Source organism: Lutjanus erythropterus, chromosome 2 (genome assembly GCF_056507025.1).
Source record: "Lutjanus erythropterus isolate fLutEry1 chromosome 2, fLutEry1.hap2, whole genome shotgun sequence".
Lineage (NCBI taxonomy): Eukaryota > Metazoa > Chordata > Actinopteri > Lutjaniformes > Lutjanidae > Lutjanus > Lutjanus erythropterus.
Window position 1 is genome coordinate 32,692,518 of NC_139318.1, and position 15,637 is coordinate 32,708,154.

General features: G+C 38.1%; 2 protein-coding genes across 3 annotated transcripts in view; both read left to right on the forward strand.

Annotated features, from left to right (window-relative positions):
- The first annotated feature begins 834 nt into the window (after positions 1–834).
- On the forward strand, positions 835–9,100 carry timm17a (translocase of inner mitochondrial membrane 17 homolog A (yeast)). The gene is made up of 6 exons (XM_084737589.1): positions 835–981; positions 2,555–2,654; positions 4,086–4,149; positions 5,485–5,613; positions 7,371–7,481; positions 8,179–9,100. The coding sequence occupies exons 1-6, from the start codon at positions 956–958 to the stop codon at positions 8,253–8,255; spliced, it is 507 nt and encodes a 168-aa protein (XP_084593715.1). The 5' UTR covers positions 835–955; the 3' UTR covers positions 8,256–9,100.
- A 2,204-nt stretch (positions 9,101–11,304) lies between these two features.
- The window catches only part of LOC146331975 (ras-related protein Rap-1A-like), a 29,305-nt gene continuing 24,972 nt past the window's right edge, over positions 11,305–15,637 (forward strand). Inside the window, exon 1 of one of the 2 annotated variants that reach the window (XM_084737600.1) lies at positions 11,305–11,421. The gene's annotated coding sequence lies outside the window, so the exon portion shown is untranslated. The remainder of the gene's footprint in view (positions 11,422–15,637) is intronic. The other variant, XM_084737607.1, reaches the window with a different exon arrangement.

A 15,637-nucleotide genomic window follows, 5' to 3' on the forward strand; every position in this document is an offset into this window, starting at 1 on the left:
CACACACAAAGCTGATAACCTCATGGATTTATAACATAAAGGTTTTTATGTAATCCTGGATAAACTGGCCGTTGCTTCCTCCCTTACAGATAAGTTAAAAAGATCACCTCGTGTGGTGATTTGATTTTGGTTGCTTCATTTGCAGACATTAGATCAATACACAGAAAAAAATATCAGGAGTGAGGTTTAAAATATTTAGTATTTTCCCCGTTTTCTGATGTCTATTCCAAAGGAGATTCTATCTGAACACAGTGATGTTGCTGCCTCAGTAGATTCTGCCAATAAATCCCTGTAAATCTTACACACTTGACCTTTAAATAGCATCCCAAGGGCTGTGTGTTTTCTTTGGCTTAGGCCTGTTATTTTTTATAGCTTTAAATGTTATGCAATGTCTTTTCTATCTCTTTATTCCCCTGTCTGTTTTCTTCTCCTGTAAAACTTGTCTTTTAAATTCTTATTTGAAAAGTGCCTGCTTGCTAAATCTATAGTAACAGAATAAACTTTGACTGTAAAAAGCAAAACTTTTCTTCTCCCCCATGCCACTATTTGTTAACTGCAGTGGTAGAAAGACTACTTAAAATCTGTACTCAAGTACAAATACTGTAATATTACAGAAATATTACGCAACTAAAAGTACTGGTGTTACAGAAATACTTTAGTAAAAGTATCATGTATCAAACCTGTACCTGCTGCATGTGTTTGGTTTTTTTTTGTCATGTCTTTAATGCTATCACTCACAGGATTACAAAACAGAGTTATTATAGTTATATTTAGGCCGAATCACCGTTATAAATTTTTCTTGACAGATAATAGCCTGTTCCAACAATATAACATCTCAATTTATCTGTATATGTCGCTTTAAAAACACATGAACTGCCCCTTTAAAACATCACGTTGTGTCGTTACGTCAGGTTGTCGATAAGCGTTACGTCAGAGGGAACAGCGAAAGAACAAAATGGAGGAATATGCCAGAGAGCCGTGGTGAGTCTTATAATCAAATAAATTTTATAACAAATACATTTTAAATGTGTTTCTCTCAATTAGCTCTATGTCACCAACTGACATAACTACTACGTTAAGCTTGTTTAATTATTTTTGCGTTACAAAATGCGACAGAACCCGAAACATGTCAAACCCGGCTGGTTACCTCGCGTTAGCATCGATGCTAACTTTACATAGAAGAGTATGGGCAATTTGTACTAGCATTAGACCGCTAATGCTAAATCACGTTTTTAGTGACCTTGTCGGTTTACTCGCGCACATATCATCACATTTAGTTCACTGACTCTAGTTACTGACGTGCACAAGGTGATATATGACCTACAGCGATTCTCGACCGGCGGTGTGACAGTTTTAGTTGTTCAGTCGAAATTAGCTCAGTTAAAGATGTTTGTGTTTTCTAAGCTAGCTGAGTTAGCCACCTGTATGCTAATTGTATCTGCTGGGGGCAGCCTGAGGATTGCACAACAGCAGAAGGGTACCTTGAAACTTATCTGGTTTATCTGAAAACCTTGTAACTGAGGTAAAAACGTGTTGATGTACAGATACTCAGACTGTGCAGATACTTATTAAGAAGAGACATTCAGTTTACTGTGTTCGTAGTCTTGTTATAATGCAGTGCGACTGTCGTGAATCAGGAGTATCTATCGTCAGACCAGGTGTTGTCACAAGACAAGAGCAGCAACAATTAGTTGATTATTACATTAATCGGTAACTGTTATGTTAACTGGTTTGACTAATTTTTAAGAAGAAGAAGTCAAAAGTCATTTTCTGGTTTCTTAGTCCTTTATGACAGCAACCTCATCAGTCACCTTGGGCTTCAGGAAACGCTGATCTGCATTGTTCACCTTTTTCATAGATAACCGATTGTTCAGAAAAAAAAAATCAGATTAATCAACTGTGAAAATAACGTCATCCAGTCAGCTAATTGATTAATATTAAGTTTTACCTTCTGTGGAGAGTTTACTGAAAAACTTGCTTGCTGATCATATCTTTGAAAAAATATTTTATTTGGATTCATTGATGAAATTGGGAACCTCTTTGTAGTTCTGTTTTAATTTGCTTATCATTTATATTCAAAGGCAAAAGCAACACTTTTCAGAGCAGTTTTCCTTTATCACAAATACATTTCTGAATGTACAAACAAAAATGCTGTTGAAATGTAAAACTATTGTAAGCTTTGCAAGGTATTTATTTATTTATTTATTTTTTTCCAATCTTTTTTTGTTACAGCTTTTAGTCCCCCATGGCGTGTTTGTGATTGTAGAATAAACAGTGAGGTCAAATGATTTGGTATTTAATTTATTGTTTAATTTATTTTAGGTCTATATAATAATAAAAGAACATAAGAATAATAAATAGTACAGAACAATAATGATGAAAGTAAGAGTGCCTGTTCTTCTATAATGACCCTTGGTTTCCAATCCATACTCAGTCAGGAGAGAATCTGCAAGCAAATGTGATATTGGCACCTATAAAAAAAAAAAATACAGCTTCATACTGTGAACTAAAAATATGACAATGACCTTTGCTAAAGGCTGTCTTATCCTTTTAGTCCCTGGAGGATCGTGGACGACTGTGGGGGAGCTTTCACCATGGGAGCTATCGGAGGAGGAATATTCCAGGCAGTAAAAGGCTTCAGAAACGCACCCTCGGTAAGTTTAGTCATGTAGTTTAACATTAACACTGTTAAGGGATTGGTTTGACACCTGTTTAGAACATGCACAATACTATGTTTTGTTATTTTCAGATGATTAAAGGCACAATCAACTGTGTGTAGAAATGTCACTGCTTTGTATTATCAGTAGTGTTATGGCATGGGCGCCCCTATAGCTCAGTCGGTAGGGCGTGCGCACCATGTATTGAGGCTGTTAGTCCTCTGCAGCGGCCGCTGGTTCGAGTCCCGCCTGCGGCTCATTTGCTGCGTGTCATCCCCTGTCTCTTCACCCCCCTTTCCTGTCATGCCTTCAGCTGTCACTGTCAATAAAGGCAAAAATGCCAAAAAAAAAAAAAAAAAAGAAAAAAGTAGTGTTATGGCATAATAACATTTACATGATTTTAGCAGTGCTCTAAATAATCAGTGTCCTTTATTGACCTCTGTTGTCAGCCTAAGTATTTCCTGCCTTTCCACCAGGCCACTGGAAAATTTAATAAAACACACAATATTGGTTTCAGCACCAGTAAGAAGTAATGGATAACAGTGCTCAGTACTTTCACTTCAAAAAGAGGAAACAATGTAAAAACATTACTGAGCTCAGTGTTGAAAAACAAAAACTCAGATGAGAAACATGAGCAGTAAAGTAAGATTTAATTCAAGCAGTAAAATAAAAAGGGTGAGTGTTTTTATGAGAGTGAGTGTAATTATATACAAGCCTAAACAAAAATGGCTTCTACTCATGATTTCAGTGCTTGCCGTGGTGTCCTGCATCAGTAGCTGCATGCACACATGATTAATATTATCTTACAGTAGCCTGTGTTTGTCCTAAACAGAAAAATGCTAAATTTAAATGTTGCTGCGTGTGATTCCACACTAACATACTACTGAATATGCTAAAACATTATCTGAAATTTTTTAGTTTGTCCAAAATATGTCTTACTTTGAAATCAACAGCACACAAGGCACATACTCTTTTTGGTGAAATATTTCAACATGCAAGCACTGGACACCATGCTGGCATAAATATCTCCCAATGCAATGCAGTAGTAACAATAGCGTAACGGACAAAGCTTGAAAGTGACCAGGGTAGCTCCTTGTAATGAGAGTTTATACTTGGCATGGGTTACCGTGGTTACATGTCTCCACCTAGATGCTATATACTTTTTAAATGAGTGAGCTGTTACATGTGACTATAGACACACGTCCAACACAGCTATGGATTATCATGCAATATGTTTAACTTTATAATTGCTGTGTCTTGAGAAGAGTTGTTGTGACCAAAATGTCTTCACTTTTTCAATAAATAAATGTAGAGGTGATAAGTCTGGACGACCATAAATGACCATAATTTGCACTTTTGGCATTTTGGCATCATCATTTGTTGACAAGGAATTTTCATTGATCTGTGTTTGCTGTTGATCTCTTGTAGGGGATGAGCCACAGAATGAGAGGCAGCTTGACAGCCATCAAGACCAGAGCCCCACAACTTGGAGGTAAGAAACTGCTGAATTTAAATATCATCTGCTTTAAAGTCAAACAGTATCTTTGTTATTAAATACTCTGCTCTGTAGGCTGCTTGATGTCATGTTGTTTACACTACTTACAATTTTGATAAGTTAATCATGGCAGGGGAAAAAAGTACCTAAACATTAATAGAACTTAAACTACTGCTGCAGTGTAATCGACTCCTCCACCGTCCCTCTGTATTCCCATGTCATTGCGTGGCTAAATATACTTCCTTATAGGTCTGTCATGATAATTACTTCATCATCTTATCGAGGTCAGCAAAAATGATCAAGGTCATGTCCTTATATAGTACCATATTGCCTGTTGCGATTACACGCATGTTTAGATAAGAATGCCACCAACATTATAGCCAAGAATAATGCCACAATAAACTGCAGGATTTTCCCTACCATTGTAAGACTGGGGTGCAGCATGTGGGTATTTTTTAGAGTGCGGAAGCTGAATGAACAGAAACTTTCCTAAAAACTATGACACAGGTTTTGCTGTCATTTCTGGAAGCACTGCTTCTGTCCTCTTGCCGTCGGAATTAAAAGTTCATTGCTCTTTGAAAGGTTGTACTTACATTATTATACTATTATGTTGTCATATCAGTGGCATAATATTGTCTTAAAACGTTAGTAATATCATTTATCGCAGTTATTTGTGGGACAATATATTGTCCAACAGCAGTATTGTACTACTGTACTACTGGCTTGTTCTTATTTCAGCTCTTACATAAGCTGTATGGATAGTTTTTTTTCCATTGTGTGAGGATTGGTGTTGGCATATTTCCATGCACCGGTATTGGGCAAAATAAAATGAACTCCGCTCCTTTCTTTACAGTATTCTGTGCTTTGTCCACCTCAGCCTGCTAATACTGCAGCACTGCTCTCCTTTACCACAGCCCGCTCCACCGTGTGAGAATTTCGCTGCATATGCAGGAGAAAATTGGAGTGTGTGAATTTGAACATTTCATTATATCTATGGCAGTGTATTTCAGTGTTTCAGACACATATTTAGTCAGCATTTGGATATTGGCAGATAACCAGCATTAAGGGCTCTGATCTGGGCCAAGACATCCTTAGTGAAAGCCGCTGTAAATCCATTTCAACTGCCATAACAGACTTGAATCAAAGCTGACACGTCGTCATTTAGGAGTCAACAACAAATACAGCCGCTGTTCTGACCTACAGTTGTTGAGTATTGGATGCTAAAGAAGTCCATTTAGGGTGAAGTAGCAGTTTTTGACAACAAAATAACTCAACAAAATGGCTTTAAAAGTGTCTTGTTGAACTGAAGTGAATGTTTTTTTTGGGTTGCAGGAAGCTTTGCAGTATGGGGAGGCCTCTTCTCCATGATTGACTGTGGTTTAGTAAAAGTACGAGGGAAGGAGGATCCCTGGAACTCAATTACAAGCGGGGCCATGACGGGAGCGATCCTTGCTGCAAGAAGTGAGTAAGCTCAGAAGAAGCTGGCAATTAACCATCAGCAGACAGCACAAGCATGCCTCATACAAAAGGCAAACAGTGATGTTGCTGTTGAACACTGAGCACAGGGTTTAAAATGAAACCTACTGCATTATCAAAATTACCGAGTCAGTGAGTGGATACGAGTTTGGATGTGTGTTTGCTAACATGTTTTTCTGTCCTTTGAGTGCAAATCAGCTATTCTGTTCAGAGAGGATCTGTGTCACTGTGATTTGTTAAAACTGTCCAGTACCAGCAGAGGAAGTTGGAGCTAAAGCCTGGTTGGTGTGATGGTTTTTCCACACACTAGATTCTCCCTGAAAATCAACCGTTTTTTTCTGTAGACCCTTTTTGACTAACTTCAGTAACAATGTCACAGCTTTATGTGGTGCTGACTTGCAACAAAGAGTAGAATTATTGAAATTGTTTGAGTTTAGCCTTTTTGCAGTATTAATACTGGAAATAAGAAGATGAACTTCATTAAATTAGAGGACTTGTCAAGTCTTGTGACTCTGCTGCATGCGAGTTCATACTGGGTATGTTCACATTTATTCATTTGAACTTAAAATTTGGCTTTGTTTAGACTGCAGGCGAATCAGATTTGTTTCTCAAACAGATCTTTAAGACTATCTGCACTGTGTGTGTGTCTCCACCAAGCTACCTGCACGTAGTAACGACTTAGGAATCACTAACTGTACGCTGGTGACTAGGTTTGGAAGATGTGTACTAAATCAGCACATGATGATGTCCACAGTGAAACACTGCCTCACCAGGTTTAAAATTCTTTGACTCTGGATAAGATGTCCATAAGATTGTTGTGTTGAGCCTCTGAAGCTTGAAACAAAGCTATCAACGAGCTATACTCAGGAAAGTAAGAAAACAAACAACAATGCAAACAACAACAGTACAATCGAAGGAAACACACTAACAGCATCGTGGAGAAAAGAATCACAGCTGCCACCAGTGTAACTAAGCATCTTTGGTTCGCCTAATAGGATATGGAGCTGCAATGTTGGTGCAATGACCAGCAGCAAAAGCTTCTTTTTATTTTTTTTCTTCCTCATGTCAATATGGATCTTCACCAACAACGTGTTCCTTATGGCACCTCTGAGGGGACACACTGCTACCTCCAAAAACACAGAATTTAAAACATACTGTTAGGAAAATAGAGGGCTCAGTGGTAGATTGCTGTCAGCCATATGCAGTGGACAATGTCATCAGCCATCAGCCCAACCCTACTGGTGGGGCAGAACGTATTTCTTTATAGGCCAGTCTTAACCTGTCTAGTATGGCGGCGACATTGATGTAACACGGCAACAAGCTGAAGCAGTCAACGTGGTGTCTACATATAATATGTCTATGCTCAGGATTGTGTGGACATGCACAGATCAGGCCTGATTGCCATGTTTCTCTATTCTGTTCATTTTGTTGCACTTACTGGGACAGGAAAACTTAAACCTGATGGTGAGCTTGTGTAATTCCCACCAACACGCCACTTAACTTAAACCTGAACACAGGTTTGATACGGCAGAATAAATGTTAACATTTGTATGGACGTACACGGCCTTAAGTTGTGTTGTAATGTCAGAAAGAACATGAACATTTTTCACTATATCCTGAAACTTTGTATATTTAAAACAAAGTGATGAAAACTTTACCACAGAGTAACATCTCAACTTTCCAATGTAATCTACTTATTACTGTGTGCATCTAATTCGTTAACGTTCCCTGTCCCTCTGCAGATGGACCAGTAGCCATGGTCGGCTCTGCAGCCATGGGAGGCATCTTGCTGGCGTTGATAGAGGGCGCTGGAATCCTGCTTACTAGGTTTGCCTCTTCACAGTTCCCAACTGGTGAGTACCGCTTCTCATATTGGATGTTTGTGGGGCTGAACTGAATGTCTTTTTTTTTTTTTTTTTAAACATTCAAAGCTTGTATTGATTTTTTTAAATGGAGCTTCAAAAGTCTGTTGTGTTATTAGAGTGCTGCTAGACTGCCCCGTTGATACAGATGTCCAGATTTTTTGACCACAGTGAAAGTTTTTTTTTTTTTTTTTTTTCTTTTTTGAGAAGCTAAAGGCCAGCAAATATGGATGGAAGCAGAATAATTTGTTAGAAGTTATGATTTCCAAACTTTAAAGCATGTTTTTATCTTTTTCCAATAAATTTTGACTCTGGACTTGTGTTTGGATCGCACAAGTCAAACAATCCTGTGCAGCCACCTCTGCAATCTAATTATATAAAAAAAGCATAATACTAATAATAATAATAATAATAGTGTAGCCTTATCTTAATCTGCAACTGTGCAGAATTAGTTTTTAAATATGAATAGACATTCAAAAAAAAAGCTGTGCAGCATTTGAATGTTGGTTTGAACTATTCATTACAGCCCTCAAGGTTTGTACCATTGAATGACTGATGGAGGCGTAAAGCATTACTGCATAGACAGAGAACACAGTTTGATGATTTCATGTGTTATAAATCTACCTCCTTGACACCAGTGGCTGTTATCTCACTCTGAAGTTTACTTTATTTTTTTCTCTCCCTCTAGGACCCCAGTTTGCAGAAGAACCCACCCCCACTGGCATGCCCTCCCCTTCCTTTGGAGACTACAGACAATATCAGTGAGAGGACTCCCCCACTTCTTACATCCACTAGGCCTTTTTGAATTCCTTGCTGAAGTTACACAGAAGAAATGGAGATGCGAAAATACCACATGTCAAACAATAGCAACTGCACCCGACTTTAACGGACTGTATCAGAGAAATGACGGACAGAGCACATCTTCATTTTCCTTCTTTTTCAAGAGCCATGTACAGATCTGCCTTTTTGCCATTCTCAGCCTTGTCATGTGCATCTGTCTCACACAACATTGGTTAAAAAAAAAAATACAGACATGTGGTCAGATTTGTCGTTTGATTTTAAAGAGTTTATGGGGACAAGGTGTGTTTTTCTGTTTTGTCCATATGTACTGCATGTCACCCATGAAGTGGGAGGTCAAGACTGAGAAGCTTTGGATAGTGCTGAATTTAGCAAAAAAAACACGTCACACATGGAACATGATGAATTATATATAAGTATGTGTATGTACAGTAAAGGCTTTCCGCTTGCATTTATGTTAGTCTTTATTTGCCTTAAATATACCACCTGCTTGGGCTGGCCGCTTACATTTGGCTGGCCTTTTTTATTTGATTTTATTCAGAGTTATGAAGGCAAACACTTACCAGATACAATGCTATTCCTGCGATATTAGTTTGTTTTAAAGTGATTTATTTATTATAGATTGTAAAGATTGTTCTATTTAATGTGACAGTGCTTTTACATTCAACACAAAGGTGTGAAAAAGATGGCAAGTGACCAAGGATGGCATAGGCAGTACAAATAAATGGAGAGACTAAAGCAAGGGATTGATGCATACTGTATTAAATCTGTATGACAGATTGTACTATGGTACAATAAAGAAATAAGTTGTACTGTGTCGTCTGTTGTAGTCTTATGAATACATTTATTCCATTAGTTCTAATCTGGGTTGTGAAAAATGTAGATTACAAATGAGGCAACGTTAAAACTTGAGTGTACTTTTGCTGCCCTGGCAGGATCGCTCATCCCCCACTAGAGGGTAGTCCTCGCCAACATATCCACACTAGTGCTGCTCTTTTATGTCTGGCCAAAATTGTACAACTGACTGTTTTAAGGATGTGTATACAAAAGCCACATAAGGGAGCACTTTCCTCTCGCATTCTTGTATGTTTGTGTCACACACCTGTTATCTGTTTGAAGCCCACTCTGTGCAGTTACAGGTGAAGGACGCTGGATGAGCAAGGCGATGGGGAAGGGACCTTGATGCAGCTTTGCGTCACCGGTTTGATGTCTGGGGTCAGGGAGTGTTCATTCCATGCCAGAGCTGCACACTTGACATTTAAGTAGAGCATAAGTCACAAAAAAAAAAACTTCCTGAAGACTTGTTGCAGAAGGTAAAAACATTCACCTCAGTTTTACAAAAAAAATCCAGAACAGTAAATTAATACAGTGAGACGCTTTTGACATGTCCTGTAGATATTTGTTAGATCTAGGACTGCAGCTAACCATCATGAGACTTTATTGATTGATCAAGTAATTGTTTGATCTATAATATGTCAGAAAATGGAGAAAAACACCATTCCCAAGCTCATATTCACATTTAAGTGAAAAGGGATTTGGGGATACATGATCAGATGTGATCAAAATTGTTGCCTCTATTGATGGACTAGTTGATTAATCGATCAATTGCTTCCATGTATTAAAAGGACTTGGTCTCAGGTATAGGCCTGTAATAAACACTTAACAGCTTTAAAAGGAAAATTTTCTAAAGTTTTGTCATTTTGATGGTCAGTGTTGTTATGAAGACTTAAAACTGCCTTGGAAGTTGCTTTCCTGAGATTTGCCTGGATTGACTTGAGACTTAATGTGGACTTCCCTAAATGATTTACAGTAACTGTGCCAGCAATTTCTCAAAACGTAATCTGCTATTTTTAAATTGCTAAATTTACACAACTACCCACAAAAACCTCAAAAATAGTAAGTATGCTGTAATCAGGAAGTTTAAAAAACCCCAAAGTTATCACATTTGAGAAGCTGGAACCTCAGGATTTTTTGGCATTTGGCAAAAAAAGTACTTAAACAATTAGCAGATAATCAAAATGGACAAGTTTTTTTTGGCAACTGACTATTGATTGATCTATGCCCTGAGCTTCTGTAACTGCTAATTTTTTGGAAATGTGATGGGGAAAAAAGATCCTGTAAGTGGTAATGAAAAATTATCTCAAAATAATGCTTTTGTATTATTATTTTGAGAAACTTTCTTATTATTCTTTATTATTTTGAGATAAGTTACAATTTTTAAATAAATAATGAGATAACTAATTATTTTTAGATACTTAGTCATTATATTGAGCACAGTTCTCATTTTAAGATACCAAGTAATTACTCTAGGAAAGTTTCTCATTATTTTGAGATACTAAATCTTTATTTTGAGAAAGTTCTTCATGATTTTGAGATAAGTTATTTTGAGATACTAAGTCATTATTTGTTAGTTTTCCATTGTTTTAGATATTTAGTAATTACTTTGCGATACTAAATCATTATTTTGAGATACTAACCTACTATTTAGAGATACTAACTCGTTATTTCCATAAGGTTATAATGAGGATCCTTATTTTCCTTATTACATTGGTGAACATTGTTCCTTTAGGTTCTAAACGGAACATTTAAATGTTTAAATGGGATGTGTCTATATGAAACTTGTAAATTGACAAAAAATCTTATTATGATGTGTGATTTCATTTGGATTTTAATTTTGACTTACACAAAGATACTTAAAACAGCTCTTACTCGTGGTGTTTTTCAATCTTAAATATCTTGGACAATAATGTGATGTTTAGTGATACCACCTCACACACAAAAACACTTTTTTTTTCCTTTCGTATTTTTTTGGCACTCCGTGACAGATGACACGACCAGAAAGTCGCTCATCCTTCAAGAATGTGCTGTTTAAGTATAAGTTCTGGAGGAAATGAGTAGCTGGTTTGAAATATATTACTAACAATGAATAAGAAACAGGGCGTGTGTGTGTATTTTTTCTGACACTGATGACTGCTATGCATCCCGTTATCATGCAAATGAAGCGGGCTGAGTGGCCGCTGTGTCATGCCCTTTTAAGAAAAATGAGAAATAGTCAGGAGTGACGTCTGCTGCGCACACTGGCCGGAGGCAAACTGACACTTGCGGAGCGGCGAGAGACAGCGAGCGAGAAACGGTGAGTGCAAATGCCAAACTTTACTACATGCTAAACGCGGTCAAATAACTCGTTTGCGTGGGAGCACGTCGCGTCAACACTTGCGGGATAATACGCGGACACAGCAGAGTGCGCGGCGTGTGTTATGTACGTCTGAGAAATGAAAAGAATTGTCCGCAAGTACAAAACGGAGTGTGCACTCCCATTTTAGTCAAGGCCAGGCGGAAGGGCAGGTAACGTTAGCTAGCAATCTGCCGCTGTGTTTTTCCCGAGCAAATACACCGGAATGCGGGTTGGTTTAAAACCTGCCAGGTCCGGTTCACATTTGAGCCTTGAAATACACTCGATTGCAGTGTTTTTCTGACATCCTAGCTGTGTTCTGATTATACGCCAAGGGAAGGAATGTGTCGGCTAGTTAGCTCGGTTGCTAACGAGCTGTAGCTAGCGGTTGTGAAGTGTCGGCGGCCCGTGATCCTGTCTAGAAGGGAACCCTCGACTTGTGGGACTCTCGAGAGATTTGTACGCGGTGTTTCTTTATTTTGCGCTTCGCACACACTGATTATGTTTATAATGTGACATAACTGTGATTAAAATATGGGTCGGTATAGGGACAAAAACACTTGCTTAGCAGTAGAGAAAGATAATAATTTAGATTAAAATGATTACTCTCGCGGTATCTTTCTTGGGTCTGGGGTTCCCTTCGAGACACGACCGCGGCCCGTCGCAGTCAGTTAGCTGGTCGTGTCTAGAAGAGAACCCTTGATTTGTGGGATTCTCGTGAGATTTGTATGCGTTGTTTCTTAATTGTACAGACGACTTAAATGTAATATTGTGAGAAGTGCGGCGAAATTCCAGGTGGGGTTAGGTACAGAAAACATTTGGCTGTGATTGGGGAAATATGATGGTATGGTTGAACGTGATCATTGTCGCGAGATCTGTTCGCAAGTCAAGGGTTCCCTTCTAGATATGTCCCAGTTAAAGCTAGCCAGTTAGCGGCATTTTGCTAACAAGCTTGATAACGGGACTTAGTGCAGTTGCTGGTATGAAACTAGATTGTTTATGGACAGATGCTGGTCTCAGTCGCCTGGATTAAAGATTATGGTACTTTAAGGACTTATACGTAAGCGGGTTTATGATTAGAGCAGAATTTGATTAATGTTATGGAAGCTAAGGTTGTAATAATAATCATGCATCGACGTGTGTGTGTGTGTGTGTGTGTGTGTGTGTGTGTGTGTGTGTGTCAGTTACTGCTCTGTGGTATAGTCACAGCCACAGATTGCAGGGACTTAGCATGCATGACCTGGAGTGATAAGCATATGTTACTGCCGTAAGCAAATTAGGTAGATTCACAGTGAGATAACCCAAGAGCTCATATGAATTTCTCGCGACTGTGTCCAGTCTTTGTTGTGCCAGCCTGTTGCAGGTTATTTCTGCTGCAGGGAGAGTAGTGTGAGACAGGAAAGGTGTGTGCTTCATCCCCAAACTATAAACACACAGCAGGTCAGCTTTATTAATAATAGATCATTGCAGTTTCCAAGGGAAGTAGACATTGCTGCAAGGAGGCTAACTGTCTCAAAGGCACGTTTTACACCCTGTGTTAAAGGCACAGTTCACCCCAAAATTCTAACGCATATTTTTCCACATATAATCCACAGACTTTGTTGGGTTTCATCTAGGAACTACTTTTTTTCTACCATAGAAGCAGTTATAACACGGAGCTGAAAACATTAAAGATAATGAGTAGACTCAAACAGAAGTAGGGTTGCAACAAATTATTATTCTCACCATTGATTACTCTGTCAGTCATTTTCTGGATTAATTGATTGGTTATTTGGTACATACAATGTCAGAAAATGGTGAAAAATGTTGATCATTGTTTCCAAAGCCCTTTCTTGTTTTGTCCACAACTCAAACCTATTCAGGTTACTGTCATAGAGGACTAAAGAAAACAAAATGTTAACACTTCTGAAATCAGAGAATTTGTATATTTTTTCTTTAAAAGAAAGACTCACAATTATTAATTGATTATCAAAATTGTTGGTGATTAGTAGTTGTAAACTAATCAATTTGTCAACTAATCATTGCAGGTCTAAACAAAAGGTTTAAATAAAAGGCACACTGAACAAATATGAAAATGGATGATGAAATAGAAACAATGTCAGATGAACATGGCGCAGAAAGTTACAAGATAGAAGTTGCCTCTCATTTTGTATTGTGTTGTCTTTGTCTTTATTTTGATTGTTGTTGAAAGGGTAGGCGTTCTAAGCTGTAGTTTCAGCCTACACCTTTTTTGGACTGCGGAAACTTTTAAGTTATGTTGAGTTACTTTATTGTGATGTTCTTAACTGTGGAATTTAGGTATCTGCCACTTTCTGCGAGAGGTTATGTATTTGTGTAAATAAACATGAAAAAGTAGTCCCCCATTAACTTGACTAACTTGGTCATGATTTCTGGAAAAAGACATGACTTTTTCGCACATTGGGCACCACAAAGTGCCATCTACTTCCATTAAATTTGAGAGAAAGCAGAAATCTCTACAGTTAATATCTCTAAAACTCAGCAATACAACTAAATGGCACTACAGGCCAGAAGGAAAGTATGTAACTTTTTGTTTTTGCTTGAACTGTCTCTCTAACTGAAACGACACATCTGCCTCATCCTGTGCCCTGAATCTCTTCGTAGCCCAGGTTTGACGATGAGATACAGGCTTAAAACCCACTCCCACCCCCCCATCTCTTTAAGCCAGTCTGCTGTCTGGACTCCTGAACAGGAACAGAGACTGGAAGAGACTATTTTAGTAGGTAGCTACTCCTTTTCCATCCTATCAGCATGAAGCCTTCTCGCGCTCTGGAAAGAGGATGTGGTTACAGGTCAAGGCCCCAGCGGCACAGATGCATTCGGCTGATGGTGTTTGTCAGTTACAGATCTTTGTCATAATTAAGTCACTGCAAAGTTTTGTGTGCTGTGCTGCAGTTTTGCTCTGACTCACAGGGGCATTCAGGGTAGTAGTGAACCTGAAAAAAAAGGTGCAAGGACTGTGAAACTAAATGATGAGAGACTTTGGTTCTTTTAAGTCAATTTCTCCTCATTATGTAGAGAATAATAATAATAAAAAAAAAGATAATTGTTGGAAGTTTGACATTGGCATCAGAGATCTTTCCCTGAAGGGTTGACATCAGAAACATCCTCATTACTCATATAGTAAGCCTTGATTATAAGAATGAAGTTAGTGTAGTGTTGTGTCTCACATGTTAAGTTCAGCACTTAAAAAATACAAAACATTACAGTAGTTTCCACTCTGGAAGCATTTTTTTAAAGCTCAGGTGGTAATGGTTAATTTTACAGGCTTGTAAATTCCTAATTTCTGAGGAAGTTTCCTAGAAATATCCATGTAATTTGGCACTAATTATAGGTTAAACTAGAAGCAGGGTTCAATTGGTGTACTTCCAATTAATTAATTCCAATTAACTGCTAAGCTAGATAGTCTTTTAGTTTTGGCACAGCAAGCAGGTCAGCCGAACATGCACAAATGTGCAATTTGAGTATAGACAATCGTGCAGTTTAACATAGGACTGAGCTGAATAATTTATTTAAATTTATCATGATAAAATGTTTAATTTCAGTCAATGTCCATTGGCATTGATACTTTTTGTTGACTCTTTGTTGACTATTGAACATTTTATTGAATTGATAAAGTGTCTATTGTCAATTATATAGGCTATCACCATTACTTTTTTGCCCCGGTCTTCTTTAAGACAAACAAAGACTAAGGCAGGGTTTCCCCCTGTGTATTGGAAGCCCAGTGACCCACCAGGTCCAAGTTGACCCCCCACTGGGGAACAGGGAATTGTATTTTTGGAGAATTAATTTTTAAGATTTTTTTTTTTTTTTTTTAAGTGGGGCCCTATGAGATCTGTGTTACGGCTTTTGTCAGTTCTGTGATTCTGGCCCCAATTATGTTATCCCAGAAATTATAGGCTCCTACCTTACTTCAGTCGGTCCCTTGCCCTTGTCAGGCCCCCGACAAAAAAAAAATTCACTTGACTGCCATTGTTGAAAGATACTTACCACCGGGCCTAGCAACCATTCGGGGGAAACCCTGTACGGTTCTCAGTGATAAATTTGATTGAAAAAAAAAGTTGTTTTTTTTTTTAAGTTATTTTTGGGGGCGTTTTTTTGCCTTTATTTGATAGGTGACCGCTGAACATATGACATGAAAGTGAATAGAGAAAGAGAG

Bases quoted from the DNA above. Each gene is read 5' to 3' on its own strand.
- timm17a (XM_084737589.1), top strand. From the start codon at position 956: ATGGAGGAATATGCCAGAGAGCCGTG. The intron at 982-2,554 runs GTGAGTCTTATA...TTATCCTTTTAG, and splicing joins GAATATGCCAGAGAGCCGTG to TCCCTGGAGGATCGTGGACG. The intron at 2,655-4,085 runs GTAAGTTTAGTC...GATCTCTTGTAG, and splicing joins GCTTCAGAAACGCACCCTCG to GGGATGAGCCACAGAATGAG.